Source organism: Pseudorasbora parva, chromosome 22 (genome assembly GCF_024679245.1).
Source record: "Pseudorasbora parva isolate DD20220531a chromosome 22, ASM2467924v1, whole genome shotgun sequence".
NCBI classification, from domain to species: Eukaryota; Metazoa; Chordata; class Actinopteri; order Cypriniformes; family Gobionidae; genus Pseudorasbora; species Pseudorasbora parva.
This window is the reverse complement of record NC_090193.1, coordinates 30180585-30195394: the sequence shown is the minus strand read 5'-3', so window position 1 is coordinate 30195394 and position 14810 is coordinate 30180585. Positions and strand designations below refer to the sequence as shown.

Sequence of the window (14810 nt, the reverse complement as noted above, 5' to 3'; positions counted from 1 at the left end):
TATCTGATAAATACAAAAATACAAAAATAAAAATTAACAAAAATAATTTGCATTTTTTTTAAATATGCAAAAAAGTAAAAAAAAAAAAAAAAAAAAAAAGTAAAAAGGACAATTATGCTTTCCTGTGAATCTTCATAATTATTTTTTATTTTTCACACAATTAAGGAAGGCTGATTTGATAAAAACTAAGGTAAAAAATAATACATATTCAGAAAATATATTTAATATTTTATATTTAATCATTCTAGTAAATGAATTATAAAGTACTAAAATACTTTCTTTATGTCCTTAGTATAATATAATATCACATAGTATAGTACAATTTTTAATTCCTTTAATTCTCAGTAGTAGCTAGCAATTTTGTAGATTCTTTTTTTATTTTTTATTGAACAAAGGATTTGGTTTGGTTATTTTTGTAAGATATGGGAGCAGAAGTGTTTAATGCTTTATGTTTATTTAATGTTTAACAGATTTTTTTTAAAATTGGATTTTCATACAATACTATATAATATAATATAATATAATATAATATAATATAATATAATATAATATAATATAATATAATATAATATAATATAATATAATATAATATAATATAATAATCTTAATTCCTTTCATTCTTGGTAGTCCTGTATTTTGTAGATTGTTTTTCCCCCTGAACAAAGACTTTTATTTTGTTTAGTTGAAAGAGATAGGAGCTGAAGTCACGTGACATAACACCGATTCGGCTGTCATATGATTGTAGCTTTATTTTCATCATGTCTACGCTGCACATCAGTTTTCTGCTCCAGCTGTTCTTCTGTCTTGTGTTTTCTCTACCCACGGGTCGAAACTCCATCTGCGGTTATAAGGTGAGTTTCGGCTTGCTGCGTGATTATTTTGAAGTTCTTCGTTGTAGGATTCTTAAGAGTGATTTGAGTAAATGTATAAATGTAAGATGAACTTTTATATTTCCCTCAGCCACTCGGGGAAATATAAAAAAAACAAAAACGTACTAATGCTTATTTTGTTTTATTTTTGTTTAAAATATCAGTTGACCCAGTTTTTCAAGGTCTCTCAACTATAGCTACAGTTCAGGTCAGGTCAGATCAGATCAGATCAATGATGCATTTAGGAGCTTATCTTTCAGTAAAGTAAGAAGTAAATAATTATAGAATGAGGAAGTGTACGTTGTGTGTGAATTCTTCTTGTTTCCTGCAACTGAAATAGCCTTTTTGACCTTTGCAGTCGTGTCTAGCCACAAAACCTTCCATGCTGAACGTCCACCTGGTTCCTCACACACATGATGATGTTGGTTGGCTCAAGACTGTGGATCAGTACTTCTATGGAGGTGAAGTTCTGTCCATTTCAAGTGTTTGCTGTTCGTAACATGCATTGATATGGTAGTACATCGCATTTTTCATGTGACTGTCCATATTCTGCATATGACTTATGTGCTGCCTGTCATATGATATGGCATTGCATTGGAGTGGTAATGTTTAACTTCACACCATAATACACAACAAAATCTAAAGTTTTATTGGTACCAGGGCTTGTTCAGGCATGTAAATAAACCACATACCTCAGCGTTTTTATTCAAGTTATTGCCATTTTTCAGACCGAAACAACATCCAGCATGCCGGTGTCCAGTATATTCTGGACTCGGTGATAGACCAGCTACAGAAGGATCCAGCCCGACGTTTCATCTACGTAGAGACAGCCTTCTTTTACCGCTGGTGGAGGCAACAGAGCCAGAACACACGTCGAATTGTAACCCAGCTGGTCAATGAGGGTGAGGACGGTATTTATTTTGGGGTCAGCTACTGGATGTTCCTGAGGATAATAATAATAATGACACTAAAATTGTAAAGTAATATAAAAAGTACTATTTATGAGTACTTTTTACACCAATTGTTTATAGGTATTTTTCATATTTTTTGCACAAAGGATGTCTAGTAAAGATAAAAATAAAAGACAACAAAAAATATTTGCAAAGCAAATGTTTTTAAAAAAAATGTTCAAAGTGTTAAGTAAATAGTATTAATATACGTTCCTTACAATGTGAATCTTTATAATTGTTTTTTTTCTTCAATTTTTTCCCACAATTCAAAATTATAATTATAAAAAATTCTGAAAAATTACATGATATTTAATCGTGCTAAAAATATGAAGTGCAGTGTACTATAATACTTTCCTTACACCCTGAATCTGTATAATTTTTAATTATATAAGATATCATCTGTATAATAGTCTGAGATGATAAAACAAGGAAGTATAAATAAATAAATAAAAATATTTAAAAATGCTAAAATGTAAAATGGTGTAAAAGTACTTAAATAATTCCCTTACTTCCTGAATCTTTACAAATAAAATATACTTTTTGATATTTATTTTATACATGATATTTAATCATGCTAAAAATATTAATTGAAGTACTAAGTGAATTTTTTTCCCTTGCACCTTGAATCTTTATAATTATTTTCCATATGTGCGAATGTCTAAGATGATTAAAAAAAATGATTAATAAAACACATTTTTTACAAAAGCATTGTATTTAAAGATTCTAAAATGTAAAAAAAGGGGGAAAAAGTACCTGAATCTTTTTTCAAAAATATTTTTCACAAATGTAATGAATTATATAAATTTCTTTCTTTTTTCATAGGTCGTCTTGAGTTCATAAACGGCGGCTGGTGCATGAGCGATGAGGCCACCACGCACTACAGCGCTGTCATAGATCAGATGACTTTAGGGCTGCGATTCCTGAACGACACCTTCGGCGAGTGCGGGCGTCCCCGGGTGGCCTGGCACATTGACCCGTTCGGACATGCCAGAGAACACGCCTCCATCTTTGCTCAGGTAATCATAGCGCATTATATGAGATTATGAACTGGCAGAGTGGTGCTAATGATTCTTCCCTTTTGTTTTTTACAGATGGGCTATGACGGTTTTTTCTTTGGCCGTTTGGACTACCAGGACAAGGCTCGCAGGATGAAGACCAAAGAGATGGAAATGCTCTGGAGGGCCAGTGAAAGCCTGACACCACCTCTCGCTGATCTCTTCACAGGTACTAATCTGTAAACTAGTACTGCAACAAATTATTATTTTGATAATCGATTCATTACTAAGCCGATACTTTTTTCGGTTAATCAATTACTCATATAAAAGCCCTTTTTTTAATTGACAAAACACACTATTTTACATCCTGCCCAATGCTGTCCTTCAAATAAACTGAGTGCTATTAAAACAACATACATAGTGATATCTAATACAAAATAAAAAATAAAATAAAAGGGTTATTGTAGTTATTCCATGTTAACCACAAAATAACCATAGTTTTGCTTCAAATTCATTGGGGAATGGTATTCTATAGTATTTGTGTGGTTATACAAATGGTCATCAATACGTCAAAAGACATAGTTTTACTATGATAAAACCATGGTTAACTTTCGTAACGGAATATCTGATATACATTATGGGGAAAAAAGTTACTATGCAAAAGGATAGTAAATCCCTACATTTAAATTATATTAAAGGAAAAAACAAACAAACTGAGTGTTACCAGATATCTGCTGTCATTATGTTAAGCCCGCCCACCGACTCTATACACGATGTGATTGGCCTGACCAGAGTTTGTTTTTTCCCTCTCGCAAGTCTATGGAGAGTGGCTAGATGACACTTTCTGCAAATTACTCAGAGTAGCAAAAACTAGAATAGGGAGGGAAAAGAGAAAAATAGAGGAAGAGTTAGAATTTTTTATTTTTTTAGCATAAAAATATAAAACACATTCACAAAGTCATAGGAAAATAGTTTCAACCATGTGGGTGAGTGTCATTATGACATGGACACAACACGGCATGGGGGCTTCTGATTACAGAATGTTCCCAAATGGCAGCTCTGCACCCAGAACAGAACAAAGGGTTGTAAATAATTGTAACTCACCTAGTTTCGGGGGAGAGGTTTTAGATATCTTTCAGAGACCACTCAAAAAGGAGGACAGAGTCCTCAAACGTTTCAATCTTTCACATCCTATCAGCGACTGCAGTGAAGCTGAGATAAATTTACCAATCGCACTGAAACCTTTGAAAAGACATCAAACAAGAAAAGGAAAAAAACGAAACAATTCACAAAATACATCATCTGTACTATTATCTGCATTCTGTCAGAATCAGGGCGAGGGGAGGAGGGAGAGAGAGAAGATTTGTGCAGAGCAATGTCCACAGTCTTTCTGTGATATCTTCTCTTCAGATTAGTGAGCTTTATTGATGTTTTGCAGGGTGTTGGATCTCAGCTTTTGCCTTAGCTGTAAAACCAATCCTTCATAAACCAATCATAAAATACTTGATTTACATATTGACTTTTAAACCTAAATTTAGTGTCCAAACAGCAGATATTTCAGCTAAATAAATGTTTTTGAGCTGAATATTAATTGTCTCCCTCTCTACTGCGTTCTGTCTAAATGACGCATGTGCGTGTGCTCGTGGCTCGTTCAGTGAAGTTTGATCTTTTCCTAAACAGCTACACTGTATGTGAAAGTGTGAAGATTAGTTCTTTTAGTGTGACATTTTCCCCCATCTAGCGGTGTAAAGGTATAAGACCATCCAGTGAATAATAGTTTCTGTTCCTCTCAATTCTGATTTCGTTTTAACTCCTACGGTGGCCGATTTAGTCCAAGATTAACATGGCAATCCCCTTCTTCACATTCGACACGGTGCCATCGAGTGTTAAAACACGAAAAGCGAAGCTTGAATTTACGGGTATGTCCCTCTTTGGCTAATGTACTTTTAAGATGGAGGGGCAACATGGCGACCAACATTCGAACCCCTCACCCGTATGTATTTTCAATGGCATATTATAAACTTTTCGAGAAAACTTTATTACTCGAAAGAAGTAAATATACATTAATGAGCACATATATTTTTGAAAGAACTAATTGTTTTTAGCTAAGAATAAACTAAAAAAGTTACACAGTGTAGCTTTAAATGACTTATCTCTAAAGGCGTTCTCCCCAATGGCTATAACCCTCCTGATGGCTTCTGCTGGGATCAGTTATGTGATGATGCTCCCATTAGAGACGACCCAGACCTTGAGGACTACAATGTGAATGAGATAGTACAGAAGTTTCTCAATGCTTCCTATATGCAGGTAAGTAAACAGCATTTCTGCAGTGTGTGAAGTTCACATGTCTGTGGTTAGCATGGAGGTGCCATCAAGTGATTTCTGTTCCCAGGCTGCCTCTTATAAGACAAACCACATCATCATGACTATGGGTTCAGACTTTCAGTATGAGAACGCCAATCTCTGGTACAAGAACTTGGATAAGCTGATCAAATATGTAAATGCCCTGCAAGCTAAAGGGAGCAAGGTGAATGTGCTTTATTCTACACCGTCCTGCTACCTGCAGGAACTCAACCTAGCCAACCTCACCTGGTTAGTGTGCATATACAGCAAATACATTTTTAAGAGCACATCTCTCAAATGTTCCCTGTGACATTTGCTTGTCTCGGCTGCTTATCATAGGCCCATGAAGACTGATGATTTTTTCCCCTATGCTGATGATGCTCATGATTTCTGGACGGGTTATTTTACCAGCCGGCCAGCACTGAAGTTATATGAGAGACTGAGCAACAGCCGACTACAGGTGATTCCCATAATCTTCCTCTCTCCGAAGAAAAAAATTATGTCTGTAGTGTTTTAAAATCGGTAATGTCTGGCTTTGCTCTTCTAGACATGCAACCAGTTGGAGGTGCTCGGCGGGCCCAAGTCCACGTCGGGTCCTTTTGGTGAAGGGGACAGTGATACTATGAGTAAGTCTACATCTGTTTTAAATAAATCACTTCTGTTGGCTTTAATCACTTTAAGTCACTTCTTATCCTTTTGCTCAGAGAGGGCGATGGGTGTAGCCCAACATCATGATGCTGTGTCTGGGACAGAGAAACAGCATGTGGCAAATGACTACGCCAGGATACTGGCTAAAGGCTGGGCACATTGTGAGGTACAAATATAAAAAATGTATTCTGTATGTCTTTCTGTCAGATTATTTCAGGCTAAACCTAAGCATTATTTATTATTAATGGCGCTGTATATCATAAGGTTTATTTTGGAGAGGTGTGTTGTTACAATTCAAATTTCTACTTTTCTATTTTTCTTAATGTTATTTTTTAGTGTGCTTTGTCGGCATGACATATTTTATGACATATATAATATCAAATAATCAATCATTCAACTTTATTTGTATAACACTTTTACAATGCTGATTGTTTCAAAGCAGCTTCACGGTGTTAAACAGGACAATATTGCAACAAAATTTTATTTGGCTGTACAGTTGTTACTTATCAGCTTATTTTAATTTATCATATAGCGACAATGTTGGCAGATCAGTATTATAGTTTATAGAATTAAATAAGACCTAATAAATTAATGTTATTTGTATATTTAGTTAAATAACTTTAGTGTCCCCAACTGAGCAAGTCAAATCAAAGGCGACAGTGGCAAGGAACCAAAACTCCATCAGGGCATGATGGAGAAAAATAAACCTTGGGAGAAAACAGACTCAGTCGGGGTGCCAGTTCTCCTCTGGCCTATTATCAAACAGTGTCGGATTATTATTCTGGCAACCTTACAAGTCAGAAATCATATTAGATCAGAATGTTCGAAATTTCTGGGTATCAAGCAAGAGACGGGTTTATTGAGGATGGTGCGTCGATTACACAAGAATATGAATATGGTATTGTTTATTGTATGATTATTATGGTTATTTTATATCTATGTCCACTTTTTCTTTCCTTAACATTACCAGTCAAAATGAACCAGGAAAACAAAAATAATAACAATAATTACTATTACATTTGTTGTCCACTCTCTCTTTTTTTGTTGTAGGTGCTGGTTGGTAATTCTCTGGCTGTTCTCAGTGGCTCTGAAGCTCCGCGTGTGTTCTGTGAGAATCTCAACATAAGTGTGTGTCCCCTCACAGAAAGCAGCCATAAGGTATGATGCACAGTAGAGCTGCGTGATTAATTGTTAAAAATTTGCAATCTCATTCCTAAATGACAACTGTTCGTGTCCCTTTTAAACCTTTAACAAAATCACACAGGAACATTCAAATCTGCATTTGCGCTGCTGCTGAGCCAGAGAGAGCAGTTGTCATGTCAGTTTAAAGCAGCTTCACAAACAGTTCTAATCATTCTTTTTCTTAATCTCTTTCAGTTCTCTATGAATGTGTACAATCCTCTGGCCAGGACTGTTAGCTGGCCTGTTCGTTTGCCTGTCAATGGTTCAGTGTATAGTGTTACTGATGCAAACGGGAAAGCAGTGGACAGTCAGGTTGGAAACTCTGTTTGCATTACTTAAGTTTGTATGTTACATTTATAAAATCAAATCAATAAGATTTCCTCATCTCCCTCCACTTCTCTTGCTGTCGGTCAGGTGGTTCCACTGTCTAAGTCCGCACAGGACTTGAGAAGGAACAGGGGTTATGCTAAAGGTGAGCTGGTTTTCCAGGTTGAAGCTCCTCCTCTTGGCTACAGTACATACATCATTTCCATGGTTCAGGATAAGCCTCCAGCATCCAGTTCCAAACCGACAGCCGCTCGCTCCATTCAGAACAAGGTAAATAGAGCGGCATAGGTGGAAACTATCCATTTAAAATCCTCACTATTATTACAATTTAAAACAACTTTCCAACTTGAATATATTTTATAATATCATTTATTCCAGTGATGGCAAAGCTGAATTTTCAGCATCATTACTCTTGTCTTTAGATCCTTCAGTAATCATTCTAAAATGCTAATCCAATGCACAAGAAATGTTTCTTATTATTATAAATGTGAAAACACAATTGTGCTGCTTAATAGTTTGGTGAATTTTTTTTATTTATTCATTTTTTTGTCACTTTTGATCAATTTAATTCATCCTTCCTGAATAAAAATGATTTAGTGACCCCAAACTTATCAACAGTAGTATATGACAACCAGATCAATTTATTTTAGCATCTGAAGACTGTATCTGTATCTAGAACACTTGTTTTGCATTTATCAGCGTGTACGTCGATAAATGACCTTACGTGAACTTGACTGGTGGTTTTCACATGCAAATATGTTAGCCAGATGAAAACAGATGTCATTTACATGTTTTCAAAGAACCTAAGGTACAGTAATAGATTTTAACATGATTTAAAGGTACGTTAGCAAAATCCATTGAATTTTTAGGGTGAAAGAGATGGTGTAAATAGTAATTATTTTGATGCAAGAAAACAGCTTAAAAAACACTCAAAATCTACTAGTCTGTCCCACCAGGATTTCACACATTTTATATTTCTGCATTTACTGTTTTATTAATTAGGATAGCACATTTACCACATTGTGTATGACAATAGAAAAAAACTAAAAACTAAATGGAGAAATCTTTCTTTGTGTCTGTCTTATTCAATTCTGACACAATCTTTTCACAAGATGTGTTTGACCAATTATTGCAGTTAAATGGCAAATTATGCAGGATGCGTTTTGTTGTTGTTTCACAATCGCAGAATCGTGCAAAACTAGAGGGACTGGTGAGTGTAAAATTACACTAAAAGTGCAAACACTAATCAGACATAACATTATCCTTCCCAATATTGTGTTGGTCCTGCTTTTGCTGCCAAAACAGCCCTGACCCATCGAGGCATGGACTCCACTAGAACCCTGATGGTGTGCACTGGCATCTGGCACCAAGATGTTAGCAGCAGATCCTTTAAGTTCTGTAAGTTGCGAGGTGGGGCCTCTATGGATCGGACTTGTTTGTTCAGCACATCCCACAGATGCTCGACTGGATTGAGATCAATGGAATTCAACAGCTCAAACTCGTTGTGCTCCTCAAACCATTCCTGAGCCATTTTAACTTTGTGGCAGGGCGCATTATCCTGCTGAAAGAGACCACAGCCTTCATGGAATACCGGTTGCATGAAAGGGTCTACAACAATATTTAGGTAGGTGGTATGTGTCAAAGTAACATTCACATTGATGCCAGGACCCAAGGTTTCCTAGCAGAACATTGCCTCCGCCGGCTTGCCTTCTTCCCATAGTCGTGCATCCTGGTGCCATGTGTTCCCCAGGTAAGCGATGCACACGCACCCGGCCATCCACGTGATGTAAAAGAAAATGTGGTTTATCAGACCAGACGACCTTCTTCCATTTTGCCGTGGTCCAGTTCTGATGCTCACACGCTCACTACTGTTGGTGCTTTCGGTGGTGGACAGGGGTCAACATGGGCACCCTGACTGGTCTACACCTATGCCGCCCCATATGCAAAAACTGAGATGCACTGTGTATTCTGACACCTTTCTATCAGAACCAGCTTTAACTTCTTGAGCTACATTAAGCGCATCTGTTTGATCGGACCACACAGGCCAGCCTTCGCTGCCCACGTCCATTAATGAGCCTTGGCCACCCATCACCCTGTCGCCGATTCGCCACTGATCCTTCCTTAGATCACTTTTGATAGATACTGACCACTGCAGACCAGGAACACCCCAGAAGAGCTGTAGCTTTGGAGATGCTCTGACCCAGTCGTCTAGCCATCATAATTTGGCCCTTGTCAAACTAGCTCAAATCCTTACGCTTGCCCATTTTTCCTGCTTCTAACACATCAACTTTGAGGACATAATGTTTACTTGCTGCCTAAAATATCCCACCCACTAACATGTGCCGTGATGTTATGAAGAGATACTCAAAGTGTTATTCACTTCACCTGTCAGTGTCACAGCATCATAATGTTATGCCTGATCTGTGTTTATGCACTTGTTCATGTTTCAATTAGCATAAATAACAGAACAATTTTTCTGTGTGTATTTTAGTTCTTAAAGGTGACCTTTGACGACACCACGGGTCTGTTAAGCAGCCTGACAAACCTGGAAACGCAGCAAACCATTCGACTCACTCAGAACTTCTACTGGTCAGTTTAGGCTGATTCAGAATCAGTCTCTCCCTTCCAGTTTTTGTCTACCATATAGATGGATTTTTTTATAAGAATTCTGGTAATGTACCAATCTTACACTATTTTATTATTTTGAATTACCTTGAAGTACAAGTAAATACTGAACTTGTGAGTTTGGTAATGATTCAGCACTGTACATTTTGCTTGTGAATCTGCATTGACTATTCCCTTTCCTTCTCATGCTTAATAGTATAAAAGGTGAATTATAAAAAATTGTTTTTTTTGTGCTTCTTGGCACTTACAGGTATAATGCGAGCGCTGGAAATAACAAGGAGAGCAGTCAGCCGTCGGGGGCTTACATCTTCAGACCAAATTCGTCAGACCCCTTCACCATTAACAAGATTGCTGAAATACAGAAAGTTACGGTGTCCAGCGTGGTTCAAGAGGTGACGCAGTGGTTCAGCCCCTGGGTGTCTCAGGTTGTCCGTTTGTACAAGGACCGCAGGGAACTGGAACTGGAGTGGACCGTGGGACCAGTGCCTGTCGCGTGAGTCAACGTACACATGCAAAGGATTTTGCTGCGAAATGAAAGTAAGGCATTTTCTCTGAATATCAGCTCTCTTTCTCTTTTAAGGGATGGTTTAGGGAAAGAAGTGATCACTCGTTTGGACACAAACATCGAGTCCTCTGGATATTTCTACACTGATTCCAACGGCAGAGAGGTTTTAGAGCGAAGGTGAGGAGATTGAAATGGAGAACTGAAGAAAGAAAAGAGAAATTACAGAAGTGGAAGATCACATTTTCCTTCAATTGCTTTTGAAAGTTTCTTTTTAATTGCTTTTTGTCGTGTTTGTCATGTTACGCTACTGTTCAAAATGTTTTGGGTCAATTACATTTTTTGCGAAAGAAATTCTAAAGGATGCATTAAAATGTTACAAAAGATTTCTATTTCAAATAAATTCTGTTTTTTAAAATGTATTTATTTTACTTTCTATTTATCAAATAATTCGGTAAAAATGTGTCATGGTTTCTAAAAAAGTATGAAGCAGCACAACTGTTTTTAACATGAATAATTATAAGAAATTTTTATTGTGCAGCAAATAAGCATATCAGAATGATTTCTGAATAATCATGTGACTGAAGACTGGAGTAACTGGAGCCATCATTAGAATAAATTGCATTTTGAAATATATTTTAAAATAATATTTCAGAATATTACTGTTTTTAATCAAATAAATGCATCCTTGTTGAGCATTAGAGACTTCTTTCTAAAACATTTACCAACCCCCAACTTTTGAACGGCAGTGTTGTTGTGAAATTAATCTTAGGAGTTTTGTCATTGTAGGAAAGATTATCGGCCCACTTGGGATTTGAAGCAGACAGAGCCAATCGCCGGAAACTACTATCCAGTCAACTCTCGCGCTTACATCAAGGCAAGTGTCATGCAGCCAATCTTGTCAGCTATCTTGTCTTTTCTTTTTATATTTTTATTATTTTGTTTGTATAATTTAGGCTCCATTTAATTTTTTTAATCACATTGATATGTCCTCTTATTTTATTGTCTTTTTATCCTCGCTTTCTCACTCAGATTCTCATAAAAAGCCTTGAGTCGCCATAACATGTCAAGAAATTGTATATGTGTGTGTGCATTTAGGATGACAAGTGTCAGTTAACAGTTGTGACCGATCGCTCTCAAGGGGCCAGCAGCATCTATAACGGCTCGCTGGAAATCATGGTAAAATAAAACGACCTTTCCTTCTTTCTGTCAATCTCTCCCTCATTCACTTCAGTTTAAAAATGCTTTACTGGTGTTCAGAAAGTAAAATATTAATGAGGAGAACAAAATCTAAAATAAATAAACATAAAAATTAGTTATTTCAAGTTAGGATTTTTTCTTTAATATTTCCCTTTCTATATTTCAGAAACTTACAAGTAAATGTTTTTCAGCAAGACTTTACAAATTAATTTTTTAGGAAAGGTTTTAATTTAGTTTTTGTTTTGCATTCCTTTTTTTTGGTTTTTAATTAATAATATATATTATATAATGTTACATAAATAATTTATATTATAAATTATAAAAGATTTAAATAAATATTAGATTCAAATGAGATTAAAATTGTATAATATATATATAAATCTTTTTATTGTTTTGTTCTATTTTGTATGTAAAATTCCTTCAAAATCTCCCTTTAGGGCACAATATAAATATTATTTTCATTATTATTATTTATGACAGTCTTTTGTGTAAGCTTGTTTCCACTACTGAATGCAAAAAAATTAAAGTTAGTTGCAAATTTATCTCAAAATTCAGACTTTTTCCCTCAGAACTGCGAGATATAAACTTGCAATTTTTAAGGAAAAAAGTCCAAAATGTAAGATAAAATAACTATCTTTCACAAGCTTTCATAGTCTCTACATGCTAACAGCTAATAAACTCTTTGTCAGCTGCACAGAAGACTGCTGTATGATGATTTTAGGGGGGTGGGAGAACCTCTCTCTGAACCGGGAGAGTTTTTTCATGGTTTAGTTGCCCGAGGGCGTCTGCTGCTGACCCTCACTCCCCCAGACATGGCCGCAGATGTCCACAGACCCCTCGCACAGGGCATGGTGCTCCAACCTCTGCTCTCCTTCCAGGACGGTACACCTCCCCCCAACACTAAACTAGAGGTTTGTAGAGGATCATTGGATGGGTAAACTCTACTGGTTCCTTATTATAAGCTTAAACCCTTGCAATTGACTGATCATTCTCTCTATCCCATAGTTCTCAGGGCTTCAGGCTGCTCTGCCCCCTGCTGTTCACCTGCTGACACTGTCTCAGTGGGATAAAGACTCAGTTCTGATTAGGCTGGAACATCAGTACCAGGCCAAGGAGAGCAAAACACACTCACAGCCCGTTACTGTCAACATACAGGTAACAATTACATGATTGTGTTTCACAAGGAACTGTGGCTGCACATAAAGTCTCAGAACAAAATGGCTCTGGTGTGATGCAAGATAATACCGCCCTCCAAAATCATCATCTAACTATTTAAAACATCTTTCTTTGTTTTTAGCACATTTAGCACTGCACTAAGCTAGTTGGCTAATCTTTTAGCTTGTGCTCTTAGGTTCACAGAAAGCTTTTAGCTTCAGTAATGCAATGCAAGTAATTTAAAAGACATTAGGTATAATGTAAGTGCTGGGAATAACAATGATACATTCATTCCCACCTACACACTTCCAGTAAATCCCACAGTCAAACACTGATAGTGTTTCAAAGAGAACATGTAAAGCGTGTTCCACAAAACCAGTCATACGTGCCAAAAAGTGGTCATTAGGATATTACAGATCATGTTTCATGAAGATATTTAGTAAATTGTCTGCTGTGAATATATCACTGTTTATCATTAGTTAATTTGGACTTCATTTAGATCACTTTAAAGGCCATATTTAGATTTTTTGCACCCTCAAATTAGATTTTTAAGTAGTATCTCAGCCAAATATTGTCCTATCCTAACAAACCATACATCAATGGAAGGCTTATTTATTCAGCTTTCAAAAAAAAATGACCCTTATGACTGGTCTTGTGGTCCTGGGTCACATTTTCATAAGCAGTAAGGCACTTAAATCACTACTATACCTATTGTAAATATAGTACAAGTTCAATCAGTTCAATCTTGTGCCTTATATATTATCATATTAATAAATACAAAATATATAATTCATAATTTTAAAGCTACACTGTGTAACTTTTTTTGTTTATTCTTAGCTAAAAACACTTAGTTCTTTCAAAAATATATGTGCTCATTAATGTATATTTACATCTTTCAAGTAATAAAGTATTCTCGTAAGTTTATAATATGCCATTGAAAATACATACGGGTGAGGGTTTCGAATGCCGGGCGCCATGTTGCCCCTCCATCTTGAAAGTACATTAGCCAAAGAGGGACATACCCGTAAATTCAAGCTTTCGCGTTTTAACACTCGATGGCACCGTGTCGAATGTGAAGAGGGGGATTGCCATGTTAATCTTGGACTAAATCGGCCACCGTAGGAGTTAAAACGAAATTGGAATTGAGAGGAACAGAAACTATTATTCACTGGATGGTCATATACCTTTACTCCGCTAGATGGGGGAAAATATCACACAGTGTAGCTTTAATACTGATACATTTTCTTTTTGTCTGTCCAGAAGCTGTTTTCTACTCTCGAGGTGCTCGGAGCATCTGAGATGAGTCTAGGAGCAAATCAATGGAAAGACGACATGAACCGCCTGCAGTGGAACACAGGTAACAATTGTTAATTACTCTAATTTTATCTGAAAGCTCATATGTTAAAAAGTTAATGCTTGATGTGTTTGTCTTTCAGAAAAGACAAAGCCCCTTCCTCTCAGTATCAGAGACCCCTCACCATGGGAAGTGACATTAAACCCAATGGAGATCCGCACCTTTCTGTTACGGGTACGACAGCTGTAGATCAGACCGATCACTGAAAGGGCACTGAAGTCAGAATATAACATTGGAATATCTTAACTCCACCTGGCACCGAATCATTAAGAGCTGAATGACACAGCCTAGGGTTGATGATTTGTCTGTGTATTTTAGTTGCATAATCCAGGGAGCAAAATTGTACAATTTTAATTTTTGAAGAATGCATATTCTTTGAACTGCACTGTGCCATATGTTCATAAAGATGTACATGATCTACAAGAACTTCAAGTATAGATTTCTTCTGCATTCGACACATGAGCTGTTTTGGTTAGCAGCTGGACAAATCAGCTTATTTCTTGTGTTGTCGGCACATTGTCTAAAATTAATTTGCGCAATAATTGTGATTGTATTTTCTACTGTGCCTTTCATATAAAAATGACATTTTTAATGAATGAACTGTGGCATGAATGTAATGACCAGAAATAAACGTTTTAAGTTATACATGATGTGTACTGC

General features: G+C 36.3%; 1 protein-coding gene across 2 annotated transcripts; it reads left to right on the top strand.

Annotated features, from left to right (window-relative positions):
- The first annotated feature begins 703 nt into the window (after positions 1–703).
- Positions 704–14795, top strand: man2b1 (mannosidase, alpha, class 2B, member 1). Of its 2 annotated transcripts, XM_067432278.1 has the most exons (22): positions 704–851; positions 1228–1330; positions 1598–1771; positions 2642–2835; positions 2911–3043; positions 4976–5121; positions 5207–5406; positions 5497–5617; positions 5705–5783; positions 5862–5971; positions 6856–6963; positions 7183–7299; positions 7402–7584; positions 9806–9903; positions 10190–10432; positions 10520–10621; positions 11231–11318; positions 11540–11620; positions 12331–12552; positions 12647–12796; positions 14057–14153; positions 14233–14795. In XM_067432278.1, exons 1-22 carry the CDS (start codon positions 759–761, stop codon positions 14337–14339), a joined length of 2949 nt encoding a protein of 982 aa, XP_067288379.1. In that variant the 5' UTR covers positions 704–758; the 3' UTR covers positions 14340–14795. The 2 variants fall into 2 exon arrangements, 1 of the variants encoding a protein (XP_067288379.1); XR_010900851.1 differs by lacking the exons at positions 14057–14153; positions 14233–14795 and having other exon boundaries at positions 12413–12552; positions 12647–12783.
- Positions 14796–14810: the final 15 nt, after the last annotated feature.

Bases quoted from the DNA above. Each gene is read 5' to 3' on its own strand.
- man2b1 (XM_067432278.1), top strand. From the start codon at position 759: ATGTCTACGCTGCACATCAGTTTTCTGCTCCAGCTGTTCTTCTGTCTT. The intron at 1,772-2,641 runs GTGAGGACGGTA...CTTTTTTCATAG, and splicing joins AACCCAGCTGGTCAATGAGG to GTCGTCTTGAGTTCATAAAC. The intron at 11,621-12,330 runs GTAAAATAAAAC...ACTCTTTGTCAG, and splicing joins ACGGCTCGCTGGAAATCATG to CTGCACAGAAGACTGCTGTA.